This window comes from Odocoileus virginianus, chromosome 28 (assembly GCF_023699985.2).
Source record: "Odocoileus virginianus isolate 20LAN1187 ecotype Illinois chromosome 28, Ovbor_1.2, whole genome shotgun sequence".
Classification (NCBI taxonomy): Eukaryota; Metazoa; Chordata; class Mammalia; order Artiodactyla; family Cervidae; genus Odocoileus; species Odocoileus virginianus.
The window spans coordinates 21678220-21690567 of NC_069701.1; the positions used below are offsets into that span (position 1 = coordinate 21678220).

A 12348-nucleotide genomic window follows, 5' to 3' on the forward strand; every position below is an offset into this window, starting at 1 on the left:
TTAGAAAGATGGTAACAATAACCCTATATGCAAAACAGAAAAAGAGACTCAGATGTATAGAACAGACTTGTGGACTCTGGGAGAAGGCGAGGGTGGGATGTTTCAAGAGAACAGCATCAAAACATGTATATTATCTAGGGTGAAACAGATCACCAGCCCAGGTTGGGTGCATGAGACAAGTGCTCGGGCCTGGTGCACTGGGAAGACCCAGAGGGATCGGGTGGAGAGAGAGGTGGGAGAGGGGACCGGGATGGGGAATACATGTAAATCCATGGCTAATTCATTTCAGTGTATGACCAAAACCACTGCAATGATGTAAAGTAATTAGCCTCCAACTAATAAAAATAAATGGGAAAAAAAAAAAGAAAAGAAACACAAGTCTGTACAATGCTCTATCAATGCACTTGAGAGACTGCCTTTGGAAAGGTGAGCTTAACAGGCTAATAGGGAAGGGAGGGAGGAGAGATGGGTCTTGGGGAAGAGTTAACAGAGAAGCATAAATGCTGACCCACTTTTAAGCAACTGCAGAATATGTTTAATTTTATATGATCCTAATGTGTCTCTGTCAAATTCTCCAGTCACATCAACAGGAACAAGGAAGCAACATCCTTGTGTTGTAGCAAGTGCTACTTACCAGCAGGCTGTTAGATTCTGGGTGAACAATACCCCCTCCCCTGCACAATGAGGATCCTTCCAGCCCTACTCCTCAGGAGAAGAAAAACTGAAGACAAGCACTCTAAGAGATCTCCACCACTAATTCACTGTCTTATCAATACCACCACATCTCTCAGAGCCTCCATTTCTATATCTGTTAAAAATAGGTAAATTCAATTTGATAGTTTCTTAGTTCTACCATCTTCAGACTCATGGAATGTTCAGGTAGGTAGGCACCTTAGCAAACAACTCATGCAACTCCTTTTGACCACAGGAAGAGGAAAGTTCAGAAACATTACTTTACTTGACATCGTGATCCCACAGCAGATACTGTGGTAGGCAACCCAGATCTCCCTCCATGGCCAAAGGTCACATTCCTGAAACTGTCATGATGGGTGATGACCAACAGCTCTCAGCTGAACAGTGATTGCAGATGTGCCCTTGTGCAAAGTCAACAGCCCTTCCCAGGGCAGCCCACATCCAATGGGTGGTTGATGAAGGTATTGCAAAATCCAAAGGTCTTCCAGCTCCAGAACTTCTTGAGGAATGACTGAGGCATTTGTTGTAACTACACTGCAGTTCAACCTCTCATGCCCAATTCTGTCTCTTTCACTATCTCACTCCCACCCTAGAACTGATCTTGAACTTCCTAATAAAGTACAACCAAATCTCCATTTCAGAGTCTGTTTCCTCTAAGAACTTGCCCTGCAACAACGCATATCTGACTCAAATCTGTGTGTCTCTAGTATCTGCATTCAGTGAATGGCATTAGTATCCACCCCAGCTCCCCACCCACACCCCATGACATGGGGTCCTTCAAACCCCTCTATTTCCTCAACCCCATGTCCAATCAGTATTCAAATCCCAGCCAGGCCTCCTCTTCAAGTTTCTCAAGTCAACCAACTTCTCTCCATCCCCATCACCTGCCCCCAGCTATCATTTTCACTCAAACCATCGCTCCTCTTTAGTGGAGTAGAAAACTTCCTAACTTGTCTTCCATGTTCTGGTCTAATCTTACCCAGTTCTTCCCCATACAACCATCAGACATATTTTAAGTACAAATAGAAGGCTCTGCTTCAAAGTCACTACAAACTGCTCACGCCCTCAGAATTTAATTCAAATTCCTGAAGGCAGCATGCAAGGCCATCCCTACAATTCCTGCTTATCCCTTAGGTTTCACCAATTCCTTCTCACTCACCCTCCCTCTGAAACTGCCAAACACTCCACCTCCACTGAGACTCCAGCCATGCTCTCTTTTGTTTCGGGATGTGCACACACTGCTTTCTTCTCCAGAGCATGCAGTCCCATGCACCCGTTGCTGGTAACCTTCCGTCCTATACACCCATCAATTTCACCTTAATCCTGACATCCCCCTAAGAAGTTTTTATTTTTTTTAACCTCAAGCACTGGAGAACCATCCTCATCCTGTGCTTCTCTGGTACCCTGGACCTCGCCCTAACAGAACATATATCGCATTTTATCTCTGTTGCCCCAATGAGGGTAGGATCTATGTCTATTCATAATTTTATCCCTAGCCCCAAGCTCCATGCCTCTCTGGGCTTAATGTTAGTAACAATAATTTTAGAATTAATGAGCCTCCTAAGTAGCAAAAAAAGAGGCATTTGCTGGTTCCTAGATGAGAGTTCTTCCTGCTATTCAATGCTATTCCAAACATTAAAAACAGATACTAAGGTTTTCAGAGCAAAACCAACTACAAAGTAGAAAACCAATACAATTTTCTAGATAACTCCCTTCCTTGCCTCATTAAAACAATTATCCCTGAACATCTTTTATGCCTCAATTTTCTAGATAAATCAGTTGCCTCTGACTCATTGGTCCTAACGAGGATATGGATTCCCAAATGTGCTTACATGGGGAGACCACACTTTCAAGGGCCTGAAATTCCTGCCTAATAAACTCCCACGCTCCCAAACGCAGCTGCTGCCAACTTGGCAAGATGGCTCACTCCAGAGTGACAGTTGTGCTAAATACACTGCTGTCAAACCTGCCATCTGCTCCTTGGCCCAGGCTGGGACACAAAGACAAGACCTCCCTTCTCATTTTGCACCTTGCCACCCCCACGATGCTATGATCACACTTGCTGCCCTGCCTGAAGACATTCGCCTGATTTCTCTTGTCCTCTAATCGACACTCATCCCAGATCTTCGACCTGAACACAGGAGTGTTCACATTTCACATTCAAACCACACAGGGGGACACATCCATCCCTCAAATTTACAGATCTGGTGTAAAAACTAAGTATCCACTGAACTTCCTGTCTTCACATATACATGTGCATGCCTGCTAAGTCATGTATGACTCTGCCACTCCACAGACTGTAGCCTGCCAGGCTCCAATGTCCATGGGATTTTCCAGGTGAGAATACTGGAGTGGGTTGCCATTTCCTTTTCCAGGGGATCTTCTTGACCCAGGGATCAAGCCCAAGTCTCCTGCTTGGCAGGCATGTTCTTTACCGTTTAGCCACCATCCTCACATAAAGGGGCTGCAAAAGACAGGATGGCTGATGTGCTTCAGCCATTCACAACCTTGGCACCAACACAAGATGTGTACATGATTATGATATCAAAAAGTATCTACGGAATTAGCTTAGGACAGTTCAGCATCACCACTGAGGTCACGAGAATTTCCCCTGCTTTCTCATCTTTGCCCACTTCTCTGATGGTGCCACTCCTTCCCCTGCTGTATCCCTAACATCAGTCCTCACTATCCAACCTCTTGACCTACCGCCAAAAGGCTTATTTTTGATGTCTGAGGAAATTCAAACAGAAGGTGAGTCAGGCTCCAATGCCTGTGGCTGGGGCATTTGGGACTCCGTTCCAACAGCTCTTGGTATGAGTGGAAATGTAAATGGATACCTGAAGCCCTTCACACCACACTGGGGACATGCAAACAAGACTATTTCACAGTGTCTGACCATGAAATTGAAACCCCGCACCAACACACATTTCTTCATGATGTCAGAAACAAATGTACTGGGGGTTTAGAGAAATAGGCAGCTGTATCTTTTTGCACCCAGACACCAGGCCCTTCAAATTCGAACCTGATTTCCCTAGTGCAGTCCATGGACACTTTTTGCCATTTGGGTGCACACCAACTAAACAACTGACAGGCACCTCGTGGCACTCCTGTCAGATGCAGATGTGAGGTTGCTCTGTCTTTATTTAGATATTTGCACCCTGCACACACACTACCATCCCTTGGCACTCGGCAGCTAAGAATATCAGAATCAACACTCCGTGTTGCACTTTAAAGGAGAGTGGCAGATCAAAGTCTAAACACCCAAAGAGCCAACCTTACTTATTCACAGACCTGGCTTCAGATACTGCTTCTCGGAGCAAGACACCCACATCAAACCTATTCTCTCTCGGGCATCTCCAACATTTCTGAAACCATTTCTTCCACCTGCTTTATTTCTGTTAATCATACTAGGAGTCTCCCGTGCACTCTTGTTCAAAACCTGGCAAATTCTGGCTTATAGATGCTCTGTCTCTGATTCAGTTATCTCAAAAAAAACAAAAAAAATGCTTACAGAGTACCTACCATGGGCCAGGTCCTTTGGCTATCACTCACATTGATCCCTTCCTTTTTCTCTCTCCAGGCAGTGCCTGTCAGCTGGTTTCATCACCTTTACCTGCAGAAAGCCTGAATCCCACACTCAGCTCCCTGTCTGCAGCTCTCCCCATGAAGTGACTTGTGTCAAAGCATTTCTTTGATTATGCCACAACCCTGCTTCAAAATCTTGCTTTTGAGCCCCAAGAGAAATGCTGTGATTACTTCATGATTCTGTATCTGCAATCCCCTTTGGCAGTGTGTTCTTACCTACTTTGTCCACGTGGCAAACTCCTATTCATCTCTCCATACCCTACTCAGCTGTGCCTTCCCTGTGCCACCTCTGCATTTCACATAGCATGCATGCTGCACAATACTCCTATAATGAGATGGTGCAAATATCTACCTGGATAGCATGCAGTAGAGGAGACAGTTAAAAGCATTAGCTCTGGAGCCAGATGACCTGAGTTTTATTTTGTTCAGCCAAGGCTGAGAGACCTTGGAAAAGTTAGTCCTCCTCTCTGGGTTTCACCTCCTCATCTCTAAGATAGGAATCATAGTGGAGCCAATGCCCTGGGGTTGTTGGAAGAATTACATGAATTAATGACCATAAGAAGGCTTAACACAGTGTCTGACATAGAATGAATGATCCACTTTTCCCCACTGCTGTGCCCAGAGATAAGAACAGAGGTGGGAGAAGAACTTCAATAAGGATGACTAAAGGAATTCAATGAAATATGAACATCATCATTCATCCCCTGAAACACCCTTGCAGCTTATTTCTACTTCTTACCCACAGAAACCCTCTACTATCAAATAGACTATCTCCCTCTCCTTCTACCACTTCTTTTCCTTTCAAATACTGTCGTGGAAAGCCCAAGATTTCCTCTCCATCCTTTCCCTTCTCTCTCATCTCTGATAGCTCCCCCAAATCTATCCAAAAGAATACCGATTCTTACTTCATGCTATATGACACTTTTCAGGTCCATCCACATCTCTACAAATGATCCAATTTCATTTCTTTGTACAACCGAGTAATATTTCATTGTGCATATGGACCACACCTTCTTTGTCTGTCCCTCTGTTGATGGCCATTGAGGTTGCTTCCATGTCCTGGATATTGTAAACAGTGCTGCAATGAACATTGGGCCCAGGGAACTCTGCTTGACGCACTGTGGGGATCTGAATTGGGAGAAACTCCAAAAGGGAGAGGATATATATCGAGGGGCTGCAAAAGACATCAACACAATGGCTGATATACATATATATATATGGCTGATTCATTCTGCTGTGTGGTAGAAAGACAACACTATAAAACAACTATACTCTGAAAAAGTTAACCACACACACATAAAAGATTCTAGGACACCACTGCCCAGAGATTCTGATTTAGTAGGTCAGAGTGGGTCCCTAGGACCCTCAAGAAGGTATCTCAAGAAGTTCACTAGGGTGATTCTAATGAGTAGGTAGGTATGTCCAATTCCTTGATTAGAGCAGACACCCAAGGAATGTTGAGGGATGAAACTCCTGCACCACTTTCTGGACTTCCATGCCCACAGCTAAGGAATCTAGAAGGCTCTCTGGAGTTTACCTTGATGCATTCCAAAAAGATGAAGAGCCTAATATCAGGAATTATGAAAACTTGGTCTTGGAGATGGCCTGATTTGTTGGGCCTGTTAATCACAACAAAAGGACAAAGTACTTTTTTCAGGCAATGAGTTGAGATATGAACACTTAGACCAAGTTCTTTCCTGCTTCCACATGGATGCCCTCATCTGTAAGCGCTGCAGCTCCTGAAGCCATGACAAGAGGATGAACCTTTGGTAAGTGAGCAGATGAAACAATCTGCTTTCATGTATCAGCTCCTGAACCAAATCAGTGCTTTTTCTTAGAGACCCTAGGACACTACCCCACCCAAATCCAGAGAGGAGCTTAGGAAATTTTATCTGAAAGGGACAACTAAAGGAAGTATTTTCCATCCTTGATCTAATGTGGAGATATCTGAAAACTTCTGTGTATTTTTGAATTAGAGTTTTCATCCTTTATATATATAATATATATATATATAATATATTATATATAATAATATGTATTATATATATAAACATTAACATATATATATATATATTTGCACCCTGCAGTACACTCTTTACATATATATTTGCACCCAGGAGTGGAATTGCTGGGTGCATATGATAACTTAGTAGTGTTCTTAATCATTTATTTGAATTACCATCTTATTAAACATCTTAAACTACTGATCAGAGTTGCTGAGAAAATTTGTACTACCTAGCTAAATGGTTATCAATTCCAAACTAAGGCAAAAAACATACTGATAGTTTAGCTAGCTCATTTATCAGCATCTTGGTACAATCAGGTAAGCTTGCTGAAAAGATTTTTTTTTAATTTAAAACTCTCCAACAAATTAAAGAAAAATGACTATACCACACACTTCTAGTGAGAGGACAATCTGATGATATGTAGTAAGAACTTTGAAAACATCAGTTTCTTGGCCCAATAATCTACTTTGGAAAATTCAAGGAAAATGTGAAATAAAAAATATGGTCTCACAAAATATGTTAAAGTGAACGTGAAGGTGTTAGTCATTCAATCGTGTCTGATACTTTGGAACCACATGGACTGTGGCCCAGTAGGCTGCTCTGTCTATGGAATTCTCCAGGCAAGAATACGGGAGTGGGTAGCCATTCCCTTCTCCAAAAGATCTTCTTGAGCCAGGCACTGAACCCAGGTCTCCCACACTGCAGCCAGAGTCTCTACTGTCCGAGCCACCAGATTTTGAAAATGTCAGTCTCTTGGCCCAATAATTCTTTTTTTTTTCTTTTTTTTTTCTTTTTTTTTTCCATTTATTTCTATTAGTTGGAGGCTAAGTAATTACTCCAATAATTCTACTTAACAGAATTCAAAGAAAATATAAAATACAAAAATGTGGCCTCACAAAATTGAATAATGATTTATAATAATGAAAAATGGGAAACAATCTGTTACCCAACAATTGGGGAATAATTAAGTTATGCAAAACCAAACAGTAGAACACTATGAAGCTCTTTAAAGTGAAGGTCATACAGTTTTTAAAAGCATAAAAATATACTTAAGTGATAATGGCAAATCAATAAAGTAGGCTAAAATTATCTATACAATAAGAACTCAACTGTCCACAAAAAAAAAATTTTTTTTAAATGAAATCCACTATGATCTCAAGTGTTTGCTTTCAAGCGGTGGCATTATGGGTAATTTTTCATCTTTATTTTACCCTTCTCTGTGACTTCACATATACAATGACACACAACAGCTGAAAGACTCACCTATGCCCATGTCCAAATTACATCTGCCAAGAGACAGTGTTTACAGATCCATGGAGCTCAAGATAATAGATTAAAAATACATCATGGTTTTTAAACAAATCCCTAATAGATTCTCAACTTACTCCTCTGCTATTATATAGAATACATCAAGATAGAAAAATAATCTATACATATTATTCTAAAAACTATCTATCCATCATGGAATCAAACTATAATCTCAACATCTGGACCCTTGATCTATCCATGACTTCCGAAAGTGCTTGGAATAAAAACAAGAAAGTTTCTTTTCGATTAACTTGGAGTAAGCCCTCCAGAGTAGTGGATGTACCATATGAACTATAAAAAGAAGACATTTTTCAATGTATAACAAAAACTACTGTAATGATGTAAAGTAATTAGCCTCCAACTAATAAAAATTTAAAAAAAAAAAAAAAAAGAAGAAGACATTTTTCAAAGTTCCTTTTGAAAGGATATAGAAAAAGATTGGGCTGGTACAACCAGACTGGCTATCTGCATTCCCACTGTCATATTAGGGGACATGCTGTTCTTGACAAAAAGTTACTGTTTTGAGGATCTAGTAATGATGGTGTTTTCTGGCAGAGAAACAATTTTGAAAATTATCCATCAGATGGCACATTTCTAACTTAAACTTTCCTTTTTCAGTGAAAATCTTATGGTCTGATAAAAAGACTAAAGGCTCTGTAGTCAGACAGAATTTGCTTTATATTTCACCTCTGCCACTTACTAGCCTTGCAAACTTGTTGTTATCCTCCCTAAGCTTCCTACAAATAGTGATAATAACAATTCCCCCCCAAAATATCCCAGTGAGGAATAATAGAATGAAATAATAATAGAAAAAAAAATAATAATAATAGAATGAAACCACTTAACACAGTATCTGACACATACCATACCAATTATTCTAAATGACAGCTTTTATTCTTCATGCTTGCCTCAGTGTTCATTTCACCATTTCATTTGAAATAGTGTCCTCTGTAATACAGAGGGAAAAGGATTTTTAAATCATTACATAATTTGGACAAGCCAACTTTGAAGGAAACTGTCCTAATATTTTAACTGAAGTTCAATCTTGAAATTCCTAACAAAGGTCTTTAATAATAGGAAATCTGACTAAAATCTCAGATAGCCAAAACACAGAGCATGGGCCTTACCTTGATCAATCAAAATGAGTGGACCAGGGGCTTCCTTGGTGGTGCAATGCAGGGGACAGGGGTTTGATCCCTGGTCTGGGAAGATACCATAGGCGGCAGAGTAACTAAGCCTGGGTGCCACAGCTACTGAAGCCCATGCAACTAGAGACTGTGCCCCACAACGAGAGAAGCCACCCTGATTTGAGAAAGGCCACACACAGGAACGAATGCCAAACACAGCCATGAATAAACACTTAAAAAAAAAATGAGGAAATCAAAGCACATGGAGCCTTGCAGTCATGACTTCACAGATCAACTCCACCCACCCCCAGCTGTTTGATCCTGGGCAACTGACTTAATCCTCATCAATGCCAGTTCCCTGTATGAAAGAATGGAAAGAATAGTAACTAAGGTTGATGTGAGGATTAAGGGAAAAAAAAAAAAATATATATATATATATATATCGCGCCTATGTAAAGGGTCTGCACATCACAAGTAATCAATTGCTAGTATTAATATTTCATCAATGTTTCTCACTTGGGGGTCTGAAAAAAAGAGGAATAAATCAATCTCGAAGCACTGAGGGCCACCCTGACCCTCAGTCAGTACTTACGTCGGCAGACCTTACAGCACTGGCCGGCAATGTGCACCGGGAGGGAGTCTGGAGAGCAGTTGAGTGGGGGACAGGACATCCTTCGGCATTCCACAACCCCGCTCTGAGGAAGGAAAGGCAGGAAAAGACATCTCAGCAGAGGTGACCTCAGTAGGACAAAGCTCACATTCCATCCCAGAAACTTCACCAGGAAAACAGAAGTAGTGTGAGCAGTTCCTGGGGCTTCCCAGGTGACTCTGGTGTTAAAGAACCCTCCTGACAAAGCAAGACCCAAGAGATGTGGCCTCTATCCCTGTCGGGAAGATCCCGGAGGAAGGCATGGCAACCCACTCTACAAATAATTTTCTCCAACCCATATAAAACCATGTCACCTCAATTACTTTTCTGGTATACATCACTGGTTTCATTCTACCTGCCGATCAGACTGAACAGATTAGAAAGAAAACAAAAGCCTATTTTTATAAGAACATTAGTAACACCTTTTGCAGACCCTGAAATCACTGTTTAAGCACTAACAATCGTTTTAAATTTTTGAAGACAAACAATGGCATTCTTTAGACACTTATCAAATAATTTCAGCTGGATAAGGTTTACATACTAATGTGGGGTGAGGGTGGGGGTTCTTTAATTCTCCAAAACAGATCAAATTGCAGATACAAATAATACAAATAATGGATAATCTGAGAGTCAGGAGGTCCTGCAATTCTCTAAAACAGAAAATGGATACCTTGTAAAAATACAATGAAGACACCTAGAAACTAATTAACCTCCTTTTAAAATGTATAGTAGCACAGAGTCCCTTGGACTGCAAGGAGGTCCAACTGGTCCATCCTAAAGGAAATCATCCCTGAATATTCATTGGAAGGACTGATGTTGAAGCTGAAACTCCAATACTTTGGCCACCTGGTGCAAAGAACTGACTCATTGGTAAAGACCCTGATGCTGGAAAAGATTGAAGGCAGGAGGAGAAGGGGATGACAGAGGATGAGATGGTTGGATGGCATCACTGACTCAAAGGACATGAGTTTGAGTAAACTCTGGGAGTTGGCGATGGACAGGGAGGCCTGGTGTGCTGCGGTCCATGGGGTCGCAAAGAGTCGGACACAACTGAGTGACTGAACTGACTGACTGACGGATGGAATCTAGATAAATGGTACTGATGGACCTGTTTACAGGGCAGGAAGAGAGATGCAGACATAGAGAACAGACTTGTGGACACAGTGGAGGAAGAAGAGGGTGCAATGAGCTAAGAGAGTAGCATTGACATGTATACACTACCGTATGTAACAGCTAGCTAGTGGGAAGTTGCTGCGTAACACAGGGAGCTCTACAGGTGCTCTGTGACTACTAGAGGGGTGGGATGGGAGAGGTTCAAGGGAGGGGATATACGTAGACTTATGGTTGATTTATGTTGTTGTACGGCAGAAACCAACACAACATTGTAAAGCAATTATTGAATTAAAAATAAATTTTTTAAAAAAGGAAATAAAATAAAATGTATAGTAGCAGAGAAAAGCCATGACTGAAGTCAGCCACTCAGTTCAGTTGCTCAGTCGTGTCTGACTCTTTGTGACCCCAAAGACTGAAGCACACCAGGCCTCCCTGTCCATCACCAACTCCTGGAGTTTACTCAAACTCATGTCCATTGAATCGGTGATGCCATTGAATCATCTCATCCTCTGTCATCCCCTTCTCCCCCTGCCTTCAATCTTTCCAGCATCAGGGTCTTTCCAAGGAGTCAATTCTTCTCATGAGGTAGCCAAAGTATTGGAGTTTCAGCTTCAGCATCAGTCCTTCCAATGAATATTCAGGACAGATTTCCTTCAGGATGAACTGGCTGGATCTCCTTGAAGTCCAACGGACTCTCAAAAGTCTTCTCCAATACCACAGTTCAAAAGCATCAATTCTTCAGTGCTCAGCTTTCTTTATAGTCCAACTCTCACATCCATACATGACTATTGGAAAAACCATAACCTTGGCTAGATGGACCTTTGTTGGCAAAGTAATGTCTCTGCTTTTTAATATGCTGTCTGCTGCTGCTGCTGCTAAGTCGCTTCAGTCATGTCCAACTCTGTGCGACCCCATAGACGAAAGCCCACCAGGCTCCTCCGTCCCTGGGATTCTCTAGGCAAGAATACTGGAGTCGGTTGCCATTTACTTCTCTAATATGTTGTCTAGGTTTGTCATAACTTTTCTTCCAAGGAATAAGGGTCTTTTAATTTCATGGCTGCAGTCGCCATCTGCAGTGATTTTGGAGCCCAAAAAAATGTCTGACACTGTTTCCCCATCTATTTGCCATGAAGTGATGGGACCAGATGCCATGATCTTAGTTTTCTGAATGTTGAGTTTTAAGCCAACTTTTTCACTCTCCTCTTTCACTTTCATCAAGAGGATCTTTAGTTCTTCTTCACCTTCTGCCATAAGGGTGGTGTCATCTGAATATCTGAGGTTATTGATATTTCTCCCAGCAATCTTGATTCCAGCTTGTGCTTCATCCAGCTCAGCGTTTCTCATGATGTACTGTGCATATAAGTTAAATAAGCAGAGAGACAATATATAGCCTTGACGTACTCCTTTCCTGATTTGGAACCAACCTGTTGTTACATGTCCAGTTCTAATTGTTGCTTCTTGAACTGCATACAGATTTCTCAAGAGGCAGGTCAGGTGGTCTGGTATTCCCATCTCTTGGAGAATTTTCCACAGTTTGTTGTGATCCACACAGTCAAAGGCTTTGGCATAGTCAATAAAGCAGAAATAGATGTTTTTCTGGAACTCTTTTGACTTTTCCATGATCCAGCGGATGTTGGCAATTTGATCTCTGTTTCCTCTGCCTTTCCGAAATACAGCTTGAACATCTGGAAGTTCTCTGTTCATGTACTGTTGAAGCATGGCATGAAGGATTTTGAGCATTACTTTGCTAGTGTGTGAAATGAGTGCAATTGTGCGGTAGTTTGAACTTATTTTGGCATTGCCCTTTTTTGGGATTGGAATGAAAACAGATCTTTTCCAGTCCTGTGGCCACTGTTGAGTTTTCGAA

The 12348-nt window shown here is 41.6% G+C and overlaps 1 protein-coding gene across 2 annotated transcripts in view; it reads right to left on the reverse strand.

The window, feature by feature from the left end:
* The window catches only part of NELL1 (neural EGFL like 1), a 1003663-nt gene that overhangs the window by 731255 nt on the left and 260060 nt on the right, over window positions 1–12348 (reverse strand). For both annotated transcript variants that reach the window (XM_070457287.1, XM_070457286.1), the window contains exon 9: window positions 9312–9414. In XM_070457287.1, coding sequence (XP_070313388.1) covers window positions 9312–9414 — 103 coding nt within the window. The remainder of the gene's footprint in view (window positions 1–9311; window positions 9415–12348) is intronic.